Source organism: Pholcus phalangioides, unplaced genomic scaffold, assembly GCF_987345545.1.
Source record: "Pholcus phalangioides strain wild (caught in Gottingen) unplaced genomic scaffold, Ppha-v1.0 ptg000011l_1, whole genome shotgun sequence".
NCBI lineage: Eukaryota > Metazoa > Arthropoda > Arachnida > Araneae > Pholcidae > Pholcus > Pholcus phalangioides.
The window spans coordinates 51,326,873-51,351,389 of record NW_028301604.1 but is presented as its reverse complement, the minus strand read 5'-3'; the positions used below and the strand labels follow the sequence as shown (position 1 = coordinate 51,351,389).

Genomic DNA, 24,517 nt, shown 5'->3' with positions numbered 1-24,517 from the left:
AAGCATATGGTACTGGACGTGGTTTAACAAACACTGGTTTGGCATCTTTCCGCAGATTCAGGGAGCATGTATAATCTGGAATCTTGCCCACTGTTTGTTCAAAAACATCAGAGTATCCATTGACAATACTAGGAACAGATCTTTTTACAGCACACACAGGTATATGCTTGACACTTGAGGAATCATGAATGTCATTTATGTTGATATCCAATTTACGTATCCAATTTCGACCAAGGATAGGTTCTCTCTTCAAATTGACAAGGTATAATTCTTCTTCACTGGATTTAGCATTGTAGCATACAGTCACTTTGACGTATCCGATGGGTTTGAAAATTTAACCTGTATAACTTCGGAAAAATACATTTGTTTTCAGGATTGGAAGATTTAGGTTTAAGCGCCTGTAGTCACTTATGTTCATGGTGCTCACACGACTACCAGAGTCACATTCGAAACGACAGTTTTTCCCATTTAATTGAATGACTGCAAATATTCTATCGTCTTTTTCAGCAATGTTAGTGCATATATCAACAATTTGGCTTACTTGAAAGTGATCTGGATTTTCCACATATTGAACAGTATTTCCTTCAGATCCGCTTTTATTTTTCCGTTTCAGAAGCTCTGTAATACATACTCTACTGATATGACCTTTTTTGAAGCAAATCTGGCATGAGAGCTTGTGTTTCACTCGACAGTTTTGAGTCTGATGGTTGCTTTTTCCGCAATGGAGACACACATTTTCTAACCCGATGTCTCTCAAATTGAGGTTTCGCTTCCGACTTGCCGATCTGTCGCGTCGATGCGGAGTCGATTTCCGTCGCGAACTCCCGCTGTTATTACATTGCGCAATTTTATTCACGCTGGAACCGTAATTACTCTTGTAGAGTTCTTTATTTTCGATTTTCGAAGCTTCAATCGCTAATGCGACTTCGAGTGTTTCGTCGAATATCAGTTCAGCTTGTTGTTGAATTCTTTCGCGGATTTCGGCATCTTGTAATCCTCGTATAAATTGAGCACGTAACATGAGGTTGATGACAGATTTTGAGCATTCAGCATTTTCACAACTAGATTTGAATTCGGCGGTTTTCGAAAGTTCTTTTAATGTAGCGATATAATTCGAAATCGGCTCACTTGGATGTTGTGTGCGGCAAAGAAACTTGTGTTGTTCCGTCAGGATGTTTACCCTTTTGCAGAGATGATCTTTCAAGATTTTTAGCAGGTCATCGTACGTCTTCGATGAAGGAAGATCCGATGAAGTTAGACTGGAAAGCAGGTGATAGTACTTAGATCCGAGACAGTTGATTAACACCATTTTCTTGGCTTCTGCGACGTCTGCTGTTGAATCCGTGAGTCCTTTGAGCTGGAAGTAGTTTTCGAGTCTGTACATATTCACCGAAAATTTCGTTAACTTCGTCGTAGCATTCAAACGAGATCGATTGTGACTGGAGAAGCGTTTTCACATTGACGCCGGTTGAAGGTGCTGGATGAGTTTCGTTTAGTTTCGAGACGAAATTACTTAAAACGGTTACTAGATCGTCGATGTCTGCCATTTCCGATTTTTTTTCACTCGTCGCCAACTTTATTGTACTTTATGAGCCGTTTCTGTAGTGAATCATGAGCTGAACGATAATTCTTAACTAATTTATTACGGAACAATATTTACAACTGATTCCCGGCATGTTGTCATTCCCTTGAAGTGTTGCCACCTTCATACAACATAATACTGCTTATTTTCTGGTGTTGCCAGATACATAACATGAGTTGAGATTCTCGGTGAAGCAGGGTTTAAACCGGTTTGTGGATGTTTTTGTTCTTTGCCGTTTACTGAGAGAGTAAGTAAACGGCATTATTAACGGCAGTATTGCTCTGTCCTTTTGATGACTTTGTATGGACCTTCTTACGGAGCTTGAAATGGTTTTCTCACAGCATCCGTATATATATACGAATGAATACACTAGGACAGGTGTTTAACGTTGAAGAGACGAAAACATGCGGTGTTGAATGTCTTAACGGCGGATATGGTCTAAGGTCATTGAAATGGTCACAAAGATGCAAGGGCGTAAAGTTATTGAAAATGTTGAGGGGGCTCAAGCCCCATACAATGGAACCTCGTTTATTCGCCGCGTCGTATAAACGAGGTTTTTAAGCACGTCGCCGAACCGTCGGGTAAAAGCGTCGTATAAATGAAAAATCGTATAACTGAAACGTTATCTACCTTACTCTTCCGCAAAAATTTCCCTAAGAAAACTAAAAATTATTGTAATTCAAAACCATATTTCATGAAATTGAAATCAAGAAAAAATTATATTACAAAAAAAAATTACTCGAAATACAGCACTAAGATTGACATAACATTGCTGTTTCATAAACCTTAAGCACTCTTATGATGTTCCTTTCAAGATTTGAAATACAAAAATGCGTTATTTATAAACTTAAACAAAAAATTCGTCTGTGTTGTTCGATTTCTATATTCAAGAAAAAAGTCAATAAAGCATAGAGTTCAGCTCTTTTGAAAAAAAAACATTGCATCTACGGTCAACAATTAACCTCCGTTAGCAGTCAGTTCATTTCGGAACTTGCAACAGATATTGTTAAAGCCACCTCCATTCCGTGGTCACATCCGCAGGCGATCAACGACCAGCCTGGCCCCAAGAACTTTTTCAGTACATATGTTATATCGATATGTTATACACGGTTCCTACAGGAAAGTCTGTTCAAAGGTTCTGGTGCACCATGCGCTGGACCAGAAAGGGTGCCAATTTCACCATTTAACCTCTCCTTCAACATTACAAAGGGGCGTCAAAATGCGTGCTCACCCTGGCCGACCAAGCATCTACTTGCGGTCCTGTTTGCAACTGACATTCATTAATTTAATAGTTTGAAATAATTTCAGAGCAATATCTCAAGTGCAGTATTTTTCTGTCAGATTTAAGAGCAACACCTTTTAAAGCTCAGAAATACCTCAGATATGCGTGACCATGTATTCTGTTTTGAACATTGTCCCGTAACTCAAAGGTTCTGACTTTTGTCAGCAGCGGCTTTTTGCCCAATTCATGGTTCATCCGCGACTCCACGGAATAGCTTGGTAGATATTTTTACTTATAAAAGAACCACTTTTCAAAGAATAAATAAGCATACAAATCAATATTCCAGCTTGTCGCGCCGCCCCTGACAAAGGTTAGCTACACCGCTAGAAGCCACTACGTACACTTTGAGAAACACTGACGTAACTCATATGATCGTTGTTCAGTTCGTTTCCATCTCAGCAGAAAGTAGTTTAGCGGGGACTGCGGAGGAGGGGGGGGGGGGGGTTAGACAAAAATTGATGGAAGAAATTCACAAAAAAAAATTCAAACACCTTGAAAATGATTATAATTTTTTTCAAGGACTTTTAAAGACTTGAAAATGAACTTTTTCTCTAAGGATTTTCAAGGAGGGTACGAACCCTATACCAGGGCTTGACAAATCTCGGGCTCCAGGTCACCATGGCGACTAGAAAATCGGTATCGGCACCAAACATTCTCTGCATGTGATTGCTAGAGTGGAATCATAGGATGACGAAAACAGTGTGGCTTTCGACATGGGAGGGGGGGGGGGTCTCCGTAAGTCCTGAAAAAATCTAAAAAACTTCTTCAGCAAAAACCATGCTTGGCTCCTCAGGAATATGGCTGTTTCCTACATAGTTTTTGATTTGTCAAGATCGGCTATATTCAAATGACATCAAAACAGGAATCATTCAATGTTTTAAAACAGTATTGAAATTTATACTCGATGAAAAATTCAAAAAGCATGGTTATATGGGCTTATGCAGCCAGAGCCACTATCCTATAAAATGTTTGACAAATGATTTTACTTCATGTTCATTTCCTTTTCTCTTAAGAGGGGGGGGGGGATAAGAGGACAAAATCACTGAAAATATTACGATTTGATATTTTGGTTTTTTGTTGGTCGGCATTTCTTCGAGCAGAAATACTTAATTTCATTTCATTTGTGTTCAATACTGTGCATTTCAATATAGTACAGGAGTACCGTATTTGATTTGCAAAAAAATCAATATAAACAAACAAAACAAAAATATTAAAATGTCTGAGTGAGTACAGTGTTTAAAGAGAGGAAAAATGCAACACCATACTGAGCTCTTTCGCGTATTAATAATGAGAAAATTATTATTGCGTAATTAATGACAAAAGTTCGGTGTAGATAATATCTGATATGGTGATAATCTCATTATGAAATCAATGATGCAATAATTTTATTGCATCAATTAAAAAAATGTGAAGGAAGAGCAACTTTTTTGCGCATTAACCCTATATAGTCCCGTTGATTTTTGAATAGACATGGTAAATGGTCAAAAAACTACAAACAGGTTTTTTGGTATTTCAGAAAGTACATCCTTTAGTGTCATTTCAGTACAAGGCACAGCTATATAAGTACAATAATTTTTATCTATCTAGAAAAAGCTGATTCCTTGTTGGTGTCATATTTGAGAGCTGTCCCAATTTTACGTGCTCAGAGATTTATATTATAGCACCAAATTGAGGGAAATGGAAATGAAATTCAAGGACGAAACTATTCAACTTTGCTCAGCAAAATTCTATCTGTTTATAGATAACATTAAAATTAAGGCAGACTATATTATGCCCTTAATTAATTATTTTAGCTAGTTAAATCCAGTATAATTAATTAAATTACTGTGATGATGTATTGTTTCAGTTAAAAATATGCTAACAGTGCCAATTTACATCGGTTTCTGGAAAAAAAATAATTTTCAATACGTTTTATGGAGGAGAACCATAGAGGGTATAAAAACATTGGTTTCGATTTTATTTGGCCAACATAGGTGATCAGTTGCTATTAATATTAAGGTGCGCCGCAGATAGCAAACGTTTAAAAACCCATTGGCATAGCATCTCGCTTATTTTTCTTAACAAACACACACTTCAGTATTACTATAATACTGAAGTCATACTGATATAAAAAAAAAGTATTTATACTTTTACTGAATTCATAAATCAGAAGGGGGAAAATCTTTGTTTACATATAATATACGTCTGAGCGAGTGCTTATTAACCGAAATTTTAGTATTTGTATAACACTTATATTCAACGTATAGTGTTTTTTTTGCTCATATACTACTGATGTATGTAAAAAAGTTCGACGTTGAAGGACCTGCAGGACCGGTAATTATTTTTGGTCAAGCATTATCTTATTTGCAATCATTTTCAATAAATCAATTGGTATCAGTTTTGACCATAAACACCCACGTGATAGATATGTCATTCATATTTTATCCTAAAAATTAATTTTAACAAAAATAACTTAATAATCTAACGATATAAAAATTTTCAATCATGTAATGCTGACCACGGCCTATCGAAAACCACGGTTTAAATCACCAGGAATAACCAAACATAGCAGCAATAGCAAACAGTTCGAATGAAACGCATATTTATACATTTCGTTGATTTAAAATAAATATTTATTGTATCCTCATGTTGTTCATGTCAAATACTCACATTTAAATTTACGCAAAAAATACACACAAGAACCTATTTATACAATTATATAGTTTCTGAACCGGTCCTAATTTCTGCATGAAGTGGCCCATTTAATTTAAACAGCACAGTATTTACTCTATTCGCTAATAAACTAAACATCTTTGACCGCAGGGTTATAATTGTCCACTTTTTTCTAGGGGCACTTCAAGTCAAAGGTCCTGACTTGCAGAAAAACCAAGAAATTTGGGTGTCATAAGATGTTTTTTTTACACAAATTATTTTCGACTTATTTTGTTCCTTGTTATTAGAGACCACTGTTTAAGCAAAACAAATTTGAATAATCCAACTCGCAGTTTTCCAAACTTTTTGTTTCATCGTCTTCCTCTTCAGAATTTGTTTTTTTCTCATCCCCCCCCCCGGACCTTTCCATGCCCCCAAGGGGCGATATTGCCCATTATAGGATACTCTGATCTAACTGATCATAACTTCAATAACAATCTCTGTTCCCATTCTTCTAATCACTATCACCGAATATTATTACCAAAATCTCTTGTGTTGTCTGATCAATAATTTCATGGTCGGTTTTCTTTCACCTTTCGTAGTTTTGTAATTTCTGAACTCCGGATAATCCACCCTCGGATAATCGAGGTTCTACTGTACTTTAGATTTCTTTAACAATCTTGTTCCAAACAATGTTTGTCGTAAAAGCTTTTGGCCTCAAGAATATCTGTATAAACATTTTATGCAATCGCAAAATTCCCAAAAAATTAGAGAAACTGCTAATGAGGTTGTACTTACCAAGATTATTGTTGCTCTGCTACAAATTGGGCTTTGATGATGATTCCTTCATCATGAAGGATGAGTAAGGATGCAACGATCGATCAGCGTTGACTTGAAAATTTATAACATGAACACTCAATGATGACACTTGGATTCAAAAACAACTGGATGTTTCTTCCTCTTCTTATATGCTATAGTTAATATGACAATCCTGTTTTCGGTATTGTCAACTCTGTACAGAAAAATTTCTCACGTCTTCGTGTGCAACCATTTGTAGGCAATTACCTTTTGTGAACATTTCGGATGTCTTATTCTTCGTTTTTTTCTCATGGTTAGTACATCTGGACAACATAAAAATGTAACACTGTGCTAGCTTCCTGAAGGAGGGACACAGAGATGTGTGTTACTTAAACACCCATAAACACATGATTCAGTTAGATGGCGGTATCCATGACTGAAAATTTCTGGAAAGTTCTCACGCTTCCTCAGGGAAAAATTTCCAATACATCTGGCTGCCCATTCGTGTGCGTCTTTGTTCGGAATTCGCCTATATATATGTGTGTGTTTGTGTATGCTCCGCCTCGCTTCAGGGCAGTTGTATTCTAGAAAAGCTACTAAATTTCTACAGTGGAACAAAAATAGTCAAAGCGCCGCTGACAGGAAAACTACACCATCCATCTCATTATTGCTATCATATAATATATTGCTATCTCCAGAGGGGTGTACAAACAATGAGGAAGGAGATCATACAGGAAGCGATATAGACCCGTCAACCAGTTCCCAAGTTAACAAGTGGGGGGGGGGGGGTTGGGATGTATTCTGTTGAACAGTTTTCTCCTTTTTTTTTTTTAACTCATAATGGGTATCTGTCACAGGCATAGTACAGAAGTGCATTCAAGAGGATTCACTGATGGCATTTTCTACTTCTGTCGCCAGCCGATCTACAGAGACAGTAAACAATCGTCAGCTAAGAAAAAATAAATTAGTGATTGCTTGTTGTGTTTAACACTTAACACTTTGTTAGCCGAGTGGATAACACATGGGTATTTATTTTGATGAGTATTTATTATTACGTTAGACTTAGATAGATTACATACATATAGATAGGAAGAATTTATAAAGCGGAAAGAGCAGAACATTTAGACATCTTGTCTACTTGATGTCCGAGGTGGAACTCACTAGTTCCCCTTACACAACACTAGGTGGCGTTGTATGTTCTTATCAGTTTAGTTCTTTTAGTCATTTCTTATAAGGACACCACATTCCTCCCCGCTAATTTAAAGATCCAACCGGACAGGAGCTTTCCTGGTTCGTTGGGAACGTCGCAAAGGAACGGGAGTACTGGACATCGCTGGTGGCTTGCTGGACGTCGCTGGTGCCTTAGCTGGTGTTGGTAGATCGCTACTGATCTCTGCCGGAGTTGTCTGTTCTTCTGGAGCAATCAGTACTTCGGAGTCAGCAGCGACAGGAGTTGATGAAAGTTTGCCTGGAACTCTGGGTATCACCAGCTGCTCTCATCTGGTCGATGTGACGTCGGAAGAGAGTTCCATTTACATCTACAGTGTAGTGTAGAACTCCGTCTTTGTTGAGAACAGTTCCGAACTTCCACTTGTTATTGGCGGATCTGTAATCTCGCACAGCCACACGATCTCCTGGCTCAAAAGTTCGGTCATAGAAGTCTGTGACCTCATTTCTGATTCTTTCTTGAACCCTGTTCTTGATATTTGGCAAGACTAGGTCTATCCTAGTTCGGATTTCTCTTTTTAGGAATAACATTCCTGGGCTTTGCATGGTAGTCGCATTTGGCGCTTTTCTGTAATTCAACAGAAACGTGCTCACTTTTTGGTAGATGTTTCCGGGAAATCTTAGCATCGCCCGAAGGGATTGTTTTAAGGTGTGAACGTATCGCTCTGCCTGCCCGTTGCTTGATGGTTTGAAGGGAGCACACGTTTTGTGCTTTATTCCATTATTCCTCATGAATATTTCAAACTCGTGTGATGTGAACTGAGGACCATTGTCACTCACTAACACTAAAGGCAGTCCAAATCGAGAGAAACAGTCCCGTAGGCATTCAACTGTCTTGAACGTGTTTGTTGATTTCATCGGGTATACTTCCATCCATTTAGAATGAGCATCGACTACGATCAAAAACATATGCTCGAATATGGGAAATCTACGTGAATTCTCTCCCACGGAGCACTCAGGTATTCCCAATGGTGCAGCCTTGCTTTCACCGGATCGGACTTGAATCTGGAGAGTTTTTAGCAGCTTTTTCTATGTCGCTATCAATGTCCCTCCAGTAGACGTAGGATCGAGCAATTGCTTTCATTTTAACAATGCCCAGATGGCCTTGATGGAGTTCATCAAGAATTTGATTTCTAAATTTCTTCGGAATAAAAACTCTTTGGCCATGCATTATACATCCGTCCTGCAAGGTATACTCGGCTTCCTTCCCTCCTAAAGGTTCACCGAATTTCAATTTCCTCAGCAATGGACCCAACTCGTCATCCTTTTGTGTCTCTTTTGCTAAATGTTGAGCTTTCACTGGTAGTGTTTCGATTTGATTCAACTGGAAGAGTTCTATGTCATCCTTGACAACTAAGTCTTCCGCCCTTAAAGGTAATCGGGAAAGACAATCTGCATTACCATGGTTCTGTGTGTTACGATAAATGATGTCGAATTGATATGCTTGTAAGATCAAGGCATAATGCAGAAGTCGAGTAGCCGTCAACACTGGTAGACCTTTCTTCGAGCTGAATATCGCTACCAAAGGATTGTGATCTGTTATGAGAGTAAATCTTCTGCCTTTCAAGTAAAGCATAAATTTCTTTACTGCCCAGATAATTGCCAAAGCTTCTTTGTCAATCTGGGAGTATCTCTGTTCCGTTTTCGTCAGCGTACGAGAAGCGAAGGCAATTGGTCTTTCTGTTCCATCAGGTAAGACATGTGATAGAACTGTTCCTATTCCCACTGGAGAAGCATCCGAAGCAAGAGTAAGAGGTAGTGTAGGATCATAGTACATCAAGATTCGCTTTGAGCAAATTTCCTTTTTGATCTTCTTGAATGCAGTCTCACACTTTTTAGACCAACGCCACGGAACGTCCTTTTTTGTCAGCTCATTGAGAGGATAGGCAATGGTTGCCAGATTAGGACAAAATTTCCCGTAGAAATTTACCATGCCCAGAAAACTTTTTATTTCCTGAACGTTTTTCGGTGCGGGAACTTTCAAAATTGCTTCAGTTTTCTCATTTGTTTCACTTAGGCCATTTTCATCAATTTTGTGACCTAAGAAATTTATTTCTTTTTGAAAAAATGTGCTCTTTTTCAAATTTAACTTCAGCCCATGCTCCTGACATTTTTTGAAAAATTTTTCCAAAGCCCTGAGATGTGACTCGTCATTTGTTCCGGTCACTCTGGCGTCATCCATAAAAACTTTTACACCATCTATTCCTTGGAATAGCCCATCAATGTACCTCTGCCATATTGCTGGAGCTGCATTTAGGCCGTACATCAATCTTTTACAGGCGTATAACCCCTTATGAGTGTTTATGGTTAGGAGTCGTTGACTGTCAGGGTGCACTTTCATTTGCAAATATGCATGACTGAAATTAAATTTTGAAAATTGTTTACCCCCATTTAAACATGAGAATATTTCCTCAAACGTTGGTAAGGGATGCTGAGGCACCTCTAGCTTAGGATTTAATGTGGCAGAATAATCTGCACATAACCTTATGGATCCGTCTGGTTTCACCACGGGAACAACTGGTGTAGTCCAATCTGAAGTTTCAACTCGCTCGATAATGCCTTCTCTTTCAAGCCGGTCTATTTCTTTTTCAACCCGGTCTTTTAATGCGAAGGGCACAGTTCTCGCTCTACGAAACTCTGGGGTAACATTTGGTTTTAGCTTTAGTTCCACTTCATGGTTATTTATCTCACCCAATTTGTTGTCGAAAATTTCTTTATAATCATCCAACAATTTTTTGAGATCCATGTCATTAGCGGTCCTCACAGCCTTAAGAGAGTTCCAGTCTAGATTGATTTTGTATAGCCATTCACGGCCAAAAATCGTGTCTAAATTTTCCCTCACCAAATATAAGTTCAAGTGCAACTTTTGTTTTCCGTACTCCACTTTCACAGTGACATATCCCGCTGGGACAATTTTTTCTCCATTGTATGTCCGGAATACTAAATTCGTAGGTTGAACTTTTTTCTTCGAGATTTTTCTGAATCTCTGTAAACTCATTACTGATACTGTTCCACCCGTATCAACTTCCATACTCACTGGTTTATTGTCTATGTTGACAGTAACCATCATCGGAGGCTTTTTCGGCTCTTCACTCAATACTCTCTCTAACCCAAACATGGAAACGTCATTTTCGTTTTCCTCAACTGAAATCTGTTTCTGTTTGTTAGGTTTCGATTGAGTCTTCTTTGCCGCGTAGCAGGCTTTTTCTATATGCCCGATTTTTTTACAGAAGCGACATTTGCTAGCAATAAATCTGCAGGAGTCTTTATCGTGATTTGTCCCTGTGCATCGTATACACGGCGGATATTTGACAGCGGCGGCAGAGTAGTTTCTGTTTTGCGTGGGCAGTTTCGTTTTCCTCTTCCCCGCTTTCACTACCTTCAATTCTGCCGGCTTCCCGATAATCTCATTCGCCCCCTGAACAGCTTTCTCCATCGCCAGCGCGATCTTTATTGTTTTGTCTAGCTCGATGTCGTCTTCCTCAAATAAACGATCGAGGATCGCTCTATCTCGGAGCCCACTAACGAAAACATCCCGAAGCATGGTGTTCAACATCTCTTGTTTATAATCGCACGCGATTGCGAGATGTCGCAATTCGGCTATATACGAACTGATGCTTTCGCCTTCGTTCTGCTTTCTGTTTATAAACATGTGCCTACTCGGTATAATCAATGCTTTAGGATTCAAATGGTTCTTCAAAACATTCTTTAAAATGGCGAATTCTTTCTCCGATGGATTGTCCGGAGACAGTAAATTTTTTAACAAGTTGTAGAGCTTTGCAGAAATGCTCGAAATTAAGACTTTAGCACATTTTTCTTCTGGGACATTTTGAATGTCTAAAAACGCCTCGAAACGTTCTATAAACGAATCGAAAGTCTCTGAAGCTTCATCATATTTATCAAACGAAACCGTCACTTTTTGGTTTGTTGACGTTGAGCCTCATTGCTCTTTGAGAGCTTCCATTAGAGCTTGATTCTGTCTTATTAACTCTTCAACTAAATTTTCCATGGTCAGAGATGTATGAAAAACTTTTTCTCCTACCTTTTGCAGTCTTCGAGTAAATACTCTATCCAACTTTTAAGATGGGCCTCGTCGCCACTTGTTGTGTTTTCTTTAACACTTTGTTAGCTGAGTGGATAACACATGGGTATTTATTTTGATGAGTATTTATTATTACGTTAGACTTAGATAGATTACATACATATAGATAGGAAGAATTTATAAAGCGGAAAGAGCAGAACATTTAGACATCTTGTCTACTTGATGTCCGAGGTGGAACTCGCTAGTTCCCCTTACACAACACTAGGTGGCGTTGTATGTTCTTATCAGTTTAGTTCTTTTAGTCATTTCTTATAAGGACACCACATTGCTCTTTTCTGATGCCCATGTCAGAAGTACGTGCTTTGTTGTCCTCAATGGTTAATCCTGCCTATTGCGACCCAACGCTTTTCTTTGATCTTGTCCCAAAGCGATTTGCCTTGTCCTATCTACCCGCAAAAGCTGGTTGTCTAGAATAACTACTATATGGTCATACAGGCCCCCTAACTAGGCTGGGGCAACCGGGGCATTGCACCAGGGCCACATGCCTAATTGGGCGCCACAAAATAATGTACATTTATTTTGCATAATAATAATCCTTTCCAAGGGCCCCCAGAAAAAGTGTGCCCTGGGGGCCCCGAAAAGACACGCTATGGTCCTGTGTTCATAGAAAAAGAATTTTCTCGCTAAACATGGAAAGGAAACCTAGCAATGTATAATTTTTTCTTTATTGAATTAATTTTCAATTTGAATTCTTATAAACGGATGACCGAGAGAGAGGCTTGAAAAGATCTCTCGTCCAAAGATCTCGTTGTAAAGTCATAACTATTAACATCATCAGACATACATTGCACAGTAAACATGCCCCCCTCCCGCTCAACGGTGGGACTAACCAACACCTTCTAGAGCAAGCTGCTTTAGAAGGTATTGGACTAACAGGGCTCCAGTGCGGGGGGACGATTCCCCCCCCCCTATCATTTTTTGTTTTTCACACGAAAAATTCACTATATCCACCAAATATCCCTGATGCAGGATAGGGGATGCCTATAACATCTCTTTTATAGTCCTTGCCAACAAAATTAGTGAAATGGGATTACTCGTTATCAAGTTATCGCAGCTTCCGGTCATTTTTATTTGGTCCCCGAGTGACGTTATACCGAGGACTGAGACTGACTATTTATGATTTATTGAATTTTAAATAGATACATTTTGCGGCTCTTACATACTGATATTGTGCATGCATTTCACTATTTATAAAGGGGTGTCCAACCTGCTTCCTTAGGTAATTGAAGATTAATTTTTACTTTTTAAATTGAAGAAATTCTTTTCAATTTGTGAGCGATATTTTTTTTATGAATGAATGAGTCTTGTAGCCAACTTGTAGGCTATCTCCCTTCCCCCCCCCCCTCACCGATAATGTGCAGTAGGCCATCTTTGCAATGACCTAATTGATAACTTTTTATTGAATTAGTTTTAGTTTCGTTTCTCATCTTCGAAATTCCCAACCAGATGGGGAGAAAACGTTGAGGGGGCGGGGATATCACATATCTCATTGGCGTTGCTGTCACTGCCTTTTCAGTCACCTCATCAATAAAAATTATACAGTTTGTACAATTTTTATTGATACACATGCACAATTTAGATTAGGATGTTCAGTTTTCCTACTCAAAAATTCAAAAAAAAATTCTAATTTTCTTTCCTAAATGAGCATTCTTACGAAAACGAAGAGCCAGTCAAATTATATTAGTGGAGGGTGCAAATCTGTTCCACAAAACAAGGGTTATGGTGTTGACTACACTCTTTAGGAAGACGTTGGCTGAGGTGTTGGGCAACATTTAAAATTTCCATGAGTGCTGCGAACGTAAATAGTTCAGGAATCCCTTAGTTGTATAAAGATAATATTTTGTATTAATTGTTAAAATGTAGTGGTGACTGGGCGAATGGGCCAATAAAGCCCGGTCGAGGGGTTGGTCTTGGACCTTTGAAAAATTATCATTTATTTTTCATTTCCTTTTTTAAAATCAATATTATAATTCACTTGTTGTTTATTTGATTCTATGTTCTACCCCCACCCCCAGTCAAATTTTGTTGTAAAGGGGCTTGAAAAATGTTTCGGCATCTGTCCTCAAGATCTGTTATGAATGGGCATTTAGAATGCGCTTTTTTCCCCAATATTTTTCAAAAAAACACTGGGGGGGGAGCCCAAAAGTTATTGGTCCTCCCGCATATACGGGACTCAAGCGTGTACGAAGGAGAGAGAGAATGCATTGCACAATGGTTTTTTTCAGTAATTACTGGGGAGGCTCAGTCCCCTTACAAAATTTATTGCGGGGGGGGGGGGGCTCAAATGGCCTCAGCCTCTAGGTTCTGGCACCTATTCTTTATAGAGTGTAATTTATTTCGGTTTCAATAATGAATGACTCTCTCTCTCGTCAAATTGGAACTGCTACAGCCCGTGGATTATTATGAAATATTTAATTATACAGACCCGTAAGAAAAATAAAAAGCAGCAACACAACGGTAAGTTGTTCATAATTTGTTTCACGTTATAATTGGTAGCATATCCGGCCCAAGAAAATTATACGGCGTAAATTAGCTCAGAAATAAAATTGTAAAATTTTGAAGAAAAAATGAGGATTTCTCACTATTTGCTGTAAAATAATAAACAACTCGCACAAGCTTTTGTAACGATCATGGCCCCCACATCCTGCCGCAAGACCCCCCAGGCTGTGATCTTTGGCGGGCTCTCAGACCAACCTTTCAACAGCCCTTCTATATAGTAAACTTTTAGCGTAAAAAAATAAAAAAAAAATGACAAGAATTGTCGCAGGCAATGTCCAAGCTGGAGCCCTGTCATAACAACTCTTGAGGAGTGTGCCATGATAACGACAGAATACCTCATCGAATTTTTTTTTTTTGGGAGATATATACCTCTTTCTATTTTAATTAGTACTATCAACAGTTTTATTTCAACAAAATTTGGAGAACAGTGAAAAAAAATTTCCCAGGAAAATTCTTCATATAACGGATTTACAATTTCACGTTTGAAGAAAAAATGCACGTGTTTGGAACACGTAATGAAGGGGTGGGTAAAATTACAACCAATAGAGATAAAGGATGCAGAGTAATATCAAAAATTGGTACAGCGGTTTATTCACATCAGGACCCAAGTTAGAATGAACAGAGTATACACTGAGGAACAAGCTCTATGGAAATCCACAGTCATACATCATCGCACAGGTCCTTTGTCTTATACAACTGCAGATGGTCAATGTGTTTATGCAGATCACTTGAAAAAGACAGATCAAAAATAACCAACTATTGATCAACATGAATAAGGGCGGTATTCACCGACATGGTTTAAACCATAGTCACAATTTTTTGATAAGAGATCGTCACGGATTGGTTAAATTCAGGTTTTTAACCAATCTATTTTGATCTCTTATCCAAAAATTGACTACAGTTTAAACCATGTCGGTGAATACGACCCTAAGTTACTCAACATGAACTTTGCTATCAGTCAGCTGAAGAAATGTCTCAGCTTGAACATTCAAAATGCTTCAGTGAAAATCATGAACAACCCACAGAGTCTATCCCACATCTTGATGATGATGATAACAAAGATCAACAAGCACCTTCACCTGGTTGATCTTTGAAGAGATCAGAGCGTAAGAGGAAATCACCTCCCAGATTTCAGGAGGAATTCAACTATTGAAATGCAGGAGGGGTAAATGTAGGGTATCTGGCAACACCAGAAAAGAACATTATTACTGTGCCAACGATGGCAACACCAGCAGAGAACACAGATCAACAAGAATGACCACGGGGTCCCAGTCTCTAAGAACATTGCTATTTTGTATTTAATCTTGAATTAATCATGTAACTTTAGTATAATAAAACAAATATCACACAGCACAACCAGTAATATGCAGAAAGGGGAATTATAAAACCACCCTGTATATATGTATATATTTATGTTTAGAAATGTTAGAAATAATTATGTTTAGAAATGTTAGAAATAATTATGTTTTAGAAATGTTATGGACTAAATCCTTTTTTTACAATGTGTGCTTGATTAATAACACTAGTGCTTTGTATCTTTTGCTACACAAGATGTTAACTGAAAGAGTGATTTACATACATAAAGCAACAATATATTTTAAAAGAATGTTTTAAAAAAATGTAATTTGTTTGCTAAAAAATATCGTATCAACCACCCATGCAAAACAGAAACTACTCTGCTGCGGCTGTTAAATATCTACTGTGTATATGATGCATGGGGGCAAATCTGAATAAAGACACCTGCAGATTTATTGCTAGCAAATGTGGATTCTGTAAAAAAAAAAGCTTGCTACCTGGCAAAGAAGACTCAATCGACACCTAACAAGCAAAAACAGGTTTTGGTAGAGGAAAACCAAATGATGTTTCTGTGTTTGGATCAGAGAGGGTATTGAGTGAATAGCCAGAAAAAGCCTCCCATAATGGTTACTGTCAACATGGACAATAAACCAGTGAGTATGGAAATTGATACAAGCGAAGAAAAAAATTCAACCTACAGAAATTTAGTAGTATTCCTGACATACAATGGGGAAAAAATTGTCCCAGCAGGACATGTCAGTGTGAAAATGGAATACAGAAAGCAAAAGTTGCACTTGAACTTATATTTGGTGAGAGAAATTTAGATACGATTTTTGGCCACCAATGGCTATACAAAATCCATCTAGATTGGAACTCTATTAAGGCTATGGTAATAACTGTGTATAATAACTCTATTAATTAGTGGACCACTAATGACATGGATCTCAAAAAATTTTAGGATGATTACAAAGAGATTTTTGACAACAAATTGGGTGAGATAAATAACCATGAAGTGGAACTAAAGCTAAAACCAGACGTTGTCCCAGAGTTCCATAGAGCAAGAACTGTGCCCAAAAAACCTTGTTGGAGAAGAAATAGACTGGCTGGAAAAAGAAGGCATTATTAAACTTCCGATTGGGCTACATCGGTTGTTCCCATGGTGAAACCAGATGGATCCATAAGATTATGTGAAGATTATTCTGTCACATTAAATCCAAAGCTGGAGAGGCCCCAGCAGGGGCGTAGTCAGAAATTTCGTTCAGGGGGACCACTTTCATTTTGGGGGGAGACCAAAGTGATAGAACAATAGATTTGGCCATCTTTTTCCCTTTTTTGCTCATTTTCTTACATTTTGGGGGACCAGACCCCCAAGTTCCCCCCCCCCCGCAACGCCCTCGTGCCCCAGCATCCCTTACCAACGTTTCAGGAAATATTCTCATGTTTACATGAAGGTAAACGATTTTCAAAATTGGATTTCAGTCATGATATTTGCAAATGAAGGTGCAGAGATGCCACTGTACTTTAATATACCTGGGTCCCTTTTAAGTGAAAGTGTGGGTCCCTCTCGAACAAAATTATCTTAAAATAAAAGTATGCCCCCCTTTCCCATAATTCACTGGTATCGCTGAATTTTTTTCCAGCATGCCCCAGGTTTTTCATCACCTGCTTATATCTCTTCATTGAGACACAGCAGTGGGCCATGTTCTAGGTAGAAAGAGGAGGTATCTCTGTGAATCAAATGATTCATTTCTAAAACATGTTCTATTCAAAGGTTCATTTACTTTTATTGTCTACTAGTCGGAAAAGCTTGCAAAGAAGCCTATTAATGAGAATTTAACATATGGAATGTGTGTAGCACATATAACAAACCTAAACCAAATATACAGTTGATCCCACTTATAACATTCCCATTTAGAACATTTTTCCACTTTGTAAAACTGATTTTCATGGTCTCAACTTTAAGTAATTATTAAGATTTCTCATTTGAAGTGCTTACAATGTTTTTATGACAGTTTTTTGAAAAACATTATAAGCAGGATCCACTGTAATTAAAAGTTAGAGGCAGACATTTATATATTTACTAATAAATAAATCTATATATATAAATTCCCCTTTGATTGATTTTTCATTTCTTTAAAAAAATCTTAGCTCTTTCAATAATATCTTCTGATTTAAATTTAAAAAGCAAATGAGATTTTTTTTTTTCTCTCTTTCTCTCAGTTCACATTCTCTCAGATATTATCTTCCGATTCTCTCTATTCATATGAGCAAGGATTTCATACCAATCGTTGCAAAGCGATTTCCTGGTAGAATGATTTTATTTTCCCTCCCTGTTGGTCCACCATTCTGATCTGTCGCCAATTAACTGTCACATATTTTCACACCTGAATATGGGAGCTATGTCAGATTTATGTTGGTGAAACTCAAGTATGTTTGTGTGTGTATGTGCCCAGCATTCAGTGTGTTTTGTGTTCAGTAAGTGGTGCCATCTATCTAGAGCTGCAGCTAGATACTTTCTCAAATGGGCAAGCACACATTTTGGCACTCAGTGTAACGTAGAACAAGCAGTTATAAAGGGTGAATTTTGCACCCTCTAGTCCAGAGCCCGAGGGGACTAGATCCGTCTGCTCTTCCCCCCCCCCCCCCCCCACTCTAGTTCTGGCCCTGAATCTATCCTCCAAATTGGTTTTCATGGATTTGAAATTTAATGTATGCATATTTGTGTTGAAAGTCTGTGTGATTTTCGTGGCGACCAGAGCTTTTTTCAAAGGAATAGTCAACTCAAAATTGGAAACATTAGAAAATCGTATTTTTAGCTGATTGCCAGTATGCAATCGGGGGTATGGAGGGCCCCAGCTCCCCAAGAAAATGATAAATTAAAAATATTTTTGTATAATATTAAAATATTGGAGAAAATACAGTCTTTTATACTATGTTAATTTAAAATTCTTTTTGAGCGTTAATGACCCACAATTTTTGTGGAAGAAATCCTTCTGCCCCTCTTAAAGCCGATTCTGTGTACACACCAGTGATTTTCGTGATACGAAACGCGACTACCACATAGCAGCTAGATGACAAAACTGTGAATATTCAAGGTAGAGTTTTTATAGATTCGGTTTTTATTTTAATGATCTCGGAAAATGTTGCCCACTTTGAACAGGCGTTCCAAATCCTTAACAATTTTTCAAAAATGCGCATTCGCAATATTGTAAGAACGAGGCGAATTTATGCCGTATAGAATGCTGTCTTTGAATGCCGGTAGATAGCCGCGAAAGTACCGTAATTTCCGATCTGTAACCGTAGGGGAGTAAAAACTCAGAAATTCTCTTTGAAAATTCTGTACATGGCCCCTCATTAAGGGAAACTAAATATCTTCAACAACTCGCGAGTATATCAATACAATACGGTATAAATTGACGTTTGGTGAATCTTTAGGAGTGAAGGAAGCCGAATACACTTTGCAGGACAGATGTATCATGCATGGCCAAAGAGTTTATTCCAAAGAAATTCAGGAATTAAATTCTTGATTAACTCCATTAAGGCCATCTGGGCATTGTTAAAATGAAAGCAATTGCTCAATGTTACGTCTACTGGAAGGACATTGATAGTGACATTGAAAAAGCAGCTAAAAACTGTCCAACTGTCCAGTCCAATCCAGTGAAAGTAAGGGTACACTGTTGGGAATACCCGAGTACTCCATGGGAGAGAATTCACATGGATTTCGCAGGTCCCATATTCGAGCGTATATTTTTGATCATAGTCGATGCTCATTCCAAATGGATGGAATTATACCCAATGAAATCAACAAACACGTGCAAGACAATTGAATGCTTACGGGACGGTTTCTCTCGATTTGGATAGCCTTAAGTGTTAGTGATCAATAATAGTCCTCAGTTCACATCACATGAGTTTCAGATTTTCATGAGGAATAATGGAATTAAAGCACACACACTTGTGCTCTGCTTGCTTCAAACCATCAAGCAACAGGCAGGCAGAGCAGTACGTTCATACCTTAAAACAATCCCTTTGGGCAATGTACCGATTTCCTGGGAACATTTATCAAAAAGTGAGCATGTTTTTGCAGAATTACAGAAAAGTGCTGAATGCGACTACCATGCAAAGTCCAGGATTGCAAAGTTCCCACTCGTCCTACTTTTCCTACTTTTTTATAAAATGTCCTACTTTTGTCCTACTTTTCCTACCAAACCCTATCAACAAAATTTGCATAATTGAATTGACAATTAAGGAGAAAATCATCGATATAATGCCAAATAATACAAATGTAGTAGATTGCAATTAATGATTCTGCCAAAACAGAAATTCTATTGTTTTTAAAGTTATTTGGGGGGGGGGGGTGTATGTGGATCATTTGATGGTTTATTAATTTTTCATTTGCTTAGTTTGAGGGTTCATCAAGTAAAGGATTAAAAACTTTTGCCTGGTTGAGAAAAAAATTATTTTGTGTTTACTACTTCTTGGACAGTAACTAACATTCATCATTCAAAATTATGGTGCACATTTTGTGTACAGGTGACAACAGTTTGCATAACAAAGCAGTCAGTTACATAGGCTTATTCTAGGTTTTGTGACTCTGCTGATACCCAATAACATTCAATTGTCTTCTGTATTTTTAGGGCATGCAGAGGCATAAACAATATTTACAGTGCTCAGCAAAGAACTAGAAATGAATGTGCTTCATTTGTCAAAAACAATTACACTGGCATTGAGCGCTAAATTTTAAACAAATCCTTTTAAAAAAAGGGGTAAAACCATCTGGTCCACCTTGACTATTTATATTGGACCTTGCAATTTAAGCATTTTGCACTGTGCTTTTGGAAATGGTCATGAAGGAGCATCATTCTTAACAGTTTTCATAATTTGCTGTGTGTATTGTCGAAGAGAGTTGTGTGTGTGACAGACTGGACTGTGGAAGACTCCAAAAAAAAAATGTAATTTATATTGTGAGGAGAGACAGAAAAGAATTATGAGGTTGCTAATACCCTATTTTGGCCAAAAATTGTTTTTGTTACCAAGTCATTTCTGCATGTTGCTTTGGCTCTAGTCAATCATACATAGTGCTGAAATAGTGCTATGAAAAAAAAAAAATTTTAGGGATCTTTTTTTATTATGCTATGATTATGTTGTCTAAGGGGGGTACCCTGCCCTACTCTTTCTAATTTTTGGAGTGGGAGCCAGTAGTGTATTTACAGGGGGGGCTAAGCGGGCTATAGCCAAGGGCGGCAAATTTTTGAGTATAGAAAGAGAGGATAGAATAACTTTTTTTTTCAAATTCACGTTTCATAAATATGTGAAAGTGCCATGTGTCATTTCTATCGTAAATAATATATAATTAATATACCATATTGCTTATTTTTATTTGTTTGTGTTTTTTCCACACAGAATGCCGTTGAAGCAAAAAAATATATGATTATCTAACTTTCGTATTTACATTGTTATTTGGCGCCTTCGCAAATAGTATTGTCACAAGTCGAGTTGGGAGAGTGAATAAGCATCTAGCAAAGTAAAGCACTCATTTTAGATTACTGAAGGTGCTGGAAAAAAGTTCAGTCTACATCCCTTGAAGAAAAGGGGGCTGGTATCTTCTTTGGAGCAGGGCCATCATTTAGGGGGTCAGTCCCCGGCTTTTGAAAATACACTAAAAAATGGTATGTATATATATATATATACATACATTGAGTACATGTTCTTTGCCCCCCCCCCCCGGAAAAAGTTGAAATGATGTTCCTGCTTTGTAGGGCTATCTTTTAGAGCAGTGTTTCCCAAAGTTGGCAATATCGCCCCCTGGTGGTCGATGGAATGGTCCAAGGGGGCGATAGAACCTACTGATTTAACATAAGATCCTATGGGTTTACTTGAGTTGGGGGGCGATGAGAGGAAAAAATTTCTGATGAAGGGGGCGATGGAACAAAAAGTTTGGGAGACTATGTTTTAGAGCATACATCTTCAACCTGTTGCTCCAGAGTACCACAGTGCTCAATGAAGCACCCAGAGTGCTCGATGCTCATGTCAGATTTTGTGCTCACTTGTACTTGATCAGCGTCCTCATTGAACACCTTGAAAAAGTCCATTCAAGGATTAAGATCATCCTGATTTCAGACATACGTATGTCAAACTTGCCATATAAAGGCTGCTTCTCACTATGACTGGGTCCCGACACAGGGTCAGATAATTAAGGTAAAAGGTAATAAAAAGTTTTCAGAGTTCTCTTAGCCTTCAAATAGCATTGCTATTGCTAACAGAAATTATAATAATGTATAAAGGTATTTTCTTTCTAAATTTTAATTTTTAAAAAACTATATTTTTTGCACGTCTGGAGGGGAGGGGGACAAGAGCCCACATACGTCTCTAATCCCACACCAATATGTGTTAGGAGGTAGGGGGCAGAGATGATGAAATTTTACTGACAAGGGGGGAAGGGTCAGAGTTTCGCTGACTTTTGCTGACGGGGGAAAGGGGGGTCAAGAATGTCTAAAAATTTGTTGGCATAATACTTGAACGGCCCCAAAGACAGAACATTCTACAACACAGGTTTTTTGAATACGAGGAGAAAAAAATGAGGGACTTCCTGCTGTAGGATGAGTAAACAGGACAATAAAAAGAATCTTCTGCAACAAAGATTCTCTTATTGGTGCCAGTCTGGGCTTTAGTGGAAGTCTTTGGGCTATGGTTGACCATCTGAAGAAACAGGCTAGATGTAAACACAGATAGAAACAGTGTTAAGTGGCTATAAATCGAATGGATGAATTCAATTACAATACAATTTTTTTTTTAACTTGTTTGGGGAACCGAAATGAGATGAAGCTGGTCAATCCAGAACAACATCCGTTTGCAGTCCCTAATATAAATAAATCATAGTACAGAATGGTAAGCAGGGTCACGCAATCCCATTTACTGGTCTTTTATAAGCACAGCTCTCCTCATGTGACGTTTTCCTGAATACAAAAAAAGAAACAAATGTGGACTGGCAGATCCCACATTTTTATGAATTGTATACATTATTACAAAACTACATTCGGTTATAAACACAGGAATACCAACAAGAAAAACGGAAAAAGTTCCTCTTCATTATACACTTTCCTGACGGAAAAAAAAAAGCAAATATCAAATATAGCTTTTTATTTCTGGATAAGTTCACTTATTTTCTATTTTGTGAGAGTTTCCTTTAATGATAATTTATGAACAATCACCACAATTCAATCTTAGATAATTTGTAATACTTGTATTCAATAAGGCGTAACACGTATACTTCGATAAATTGAAGAAAGTTTGAGCTAGAGGTCATTTAAGAAATTAAAGTAAAAAAGGAATATTCATTGCATTTTAGTTTTATTTTGGGTGCAAAGTTACATGAACTTGACTCACATCCTGGTATTAATACAAGGACAACAATTAAATCGTGTTTATTCTGCAATCTACTATATTAAGGGGAGGAGGGGGCTTCTGACACATGGCCCCTATATAAGTTTTTGCCTATGGTAATTCATAGTATCAATACAATGAGTCCTATTGGCTCTATAAAACACTTGATAATTTTTTGTTTCGTCTTAATCTTGAAAAAAATGTATGTAAGTTATATATATTTCGTGTAATGCAATATTTTTCTATGAATCGGGACTAAGAAAGAGGCAAAGGGCACTAACCTAGTGTTTCAGAAGGTACCAAACTGACAGTAACTCTCACTGTCAGTCAATCAGCTACAGTAAACTCTTAATCATGTTATTCCATGCACGAGTACATCAGTAATTTGGTAAACGTGAGGAGGAGAGACTACAGGTCCCTCTCCCTTGGCTATTTAATTTTTACATATGCATATTTTCAGGGGCGTAGCCAGAAATTTCGTTCGGGGGGGGGACCACTTTCATTTCGGGGGGGGGACCAAAGTGACAGAACAATGGATTTGGCCATCTTTTTCCCTTTTTTCGGTCATTTTCTCACATTTCGGGGGGGGGACCAGACCCCCAAGTCCCCCCCCCCTGGCTACGCCCTTGCATATTTTAATATTGATACATGCTGAGAGAATGCACTTGACGTTAATGACGAAAAGAATAGTAAAAATAATTTATGATCTAATTTTCGGTAGAGCTACTTACAATTGTATAAATAAAACTTCCGCAACATTTTTCCATTTAATGCCCTCAAACCCCTTTACGTTAGCTCTTCTATGGCTCTACGGAGGTCATGGCCATCGTTGTTATATAGCAGGGGGTGCACAAACCTTTCCAGTTCACGGACCAGATAGGCGGCGATATGGTTTCCCACTTGTAAGCAAGAAACTGGTGTAGCTGTCGCGTTGCGTGTATTGATAACTTTCTTCAGGAACCCCTTGGTGGGCCATATTTGGCTTGTGGCTGGAGATTGAGCACTCCCCATTATATGCCAATCATTATGGATCGGAATAGGATACGAATACAAGACAGAAAAGTAAAATTTAGGCGCAACAATATACATTACCTCTTTTTGTCTTTTGTCTGTTTATGATTTATTAGTAATGGCATGGGAGGGGTTAAAAAAGGTTACACTGAAATGGGAGGGGGTGGCAAAATTTGTATAGCCCACAGGCGGCAAAAACATAAATACGGCCCTGGTGGGAGTTCTGGGAATGTTATTCCTAAAAAGCGAAATCCATACTAGAATAGACCTAGTCTTATCAAATATCAAGAACAGGGTCAAGAAAGAGTCAGAAATGATGTCACAGACTTTTATAATTGAACCTTTGAGCCAGGAAATCATGTGGCTGTGCAAAATTACAGATCCGCCAATAACAGGTGAAAGTTCGGAACTGTTCCAAACAAAGACAGAGTTTTACAGTTCACAGTAGATGTAAATGGGACTGTTCCAATGACGTGTCGACCAGCTGAGAGCAGCTAGTGATCAAATTCAGCCAGTAGTAGTAGTACCTAGAGTTGCTGACAATTTTTCATCAACTCCTCTCGCTGCAGATTCTGAGGTACAGATTGCTCCATAGAAACAGACAACTCTGGCAGAGATCAGTAGCAATCTACCAACACCAGCTAAGGCACCAGGGATGTCCAGCACTCCCATTCCTTTGCAATGTTCCCAACGAACCAAGAAAGCTCCT

General features: G+C 38.1%; 2 protein-coding genes across 3 annotated transcripts in view; one reads left to right on the top strand and one right to left on the bottom strand.

Annotated features, from left to right (window-relative positions):
- Positions 1–24,517, top strand: part of LOC149080535 (uncharacterized) — a 204,792-nt gene that overhangs the window by 58,845 nt on the left and 121,430 nt on the right. The gene's annotated exons all lie outside the window — the stretch shown is intronic.
- LOC149080537 (uncharacterized) lies at positions 9,845–24,480 on the bottom strand. The gene is made up of 3 exons (XM_089238786.1): positions 24,336–24,480; positions 9,961–11,378; positions 9,845–9,877 (listed from the first exon to the last, which is right to left on the bottom strand). Exons 1-3 carry the CDS (start codon positions 24,478–24,480, stop codon positions 9,845–9,847), a joined length of 1,596 nt encoding a protein of 531 aa, XP_089094912.1.

What these genes read in the sequence shown, in the direction of transcription:
- LOC149080537 (XM_089238786.1), bottom strand. Translation starts at nt 24,480, where the DNA reads ATGGGAGTGCTGGACATCCCTGGTGCCTTAGCTGGTGTTGGTAGATTG. An exon ending in AAAATTGTCAGCAACTCTAG is followed by an intron (nt 11,379 to 24,335) that starts GTACTACTACTA and finishes ATTCGTTTATAG; the next exon opens with AACGTTTCGAGGCGTTTTTA. An exon ending in CATTAAATCCTAAGCTAGAG is followed by an intron (nt 9,878 to 9,960) that starts GTGCCTCAGCAT and finishes ATTTAATTTCAG; the next exon opens with TCATGCATATTTGCAAATGA.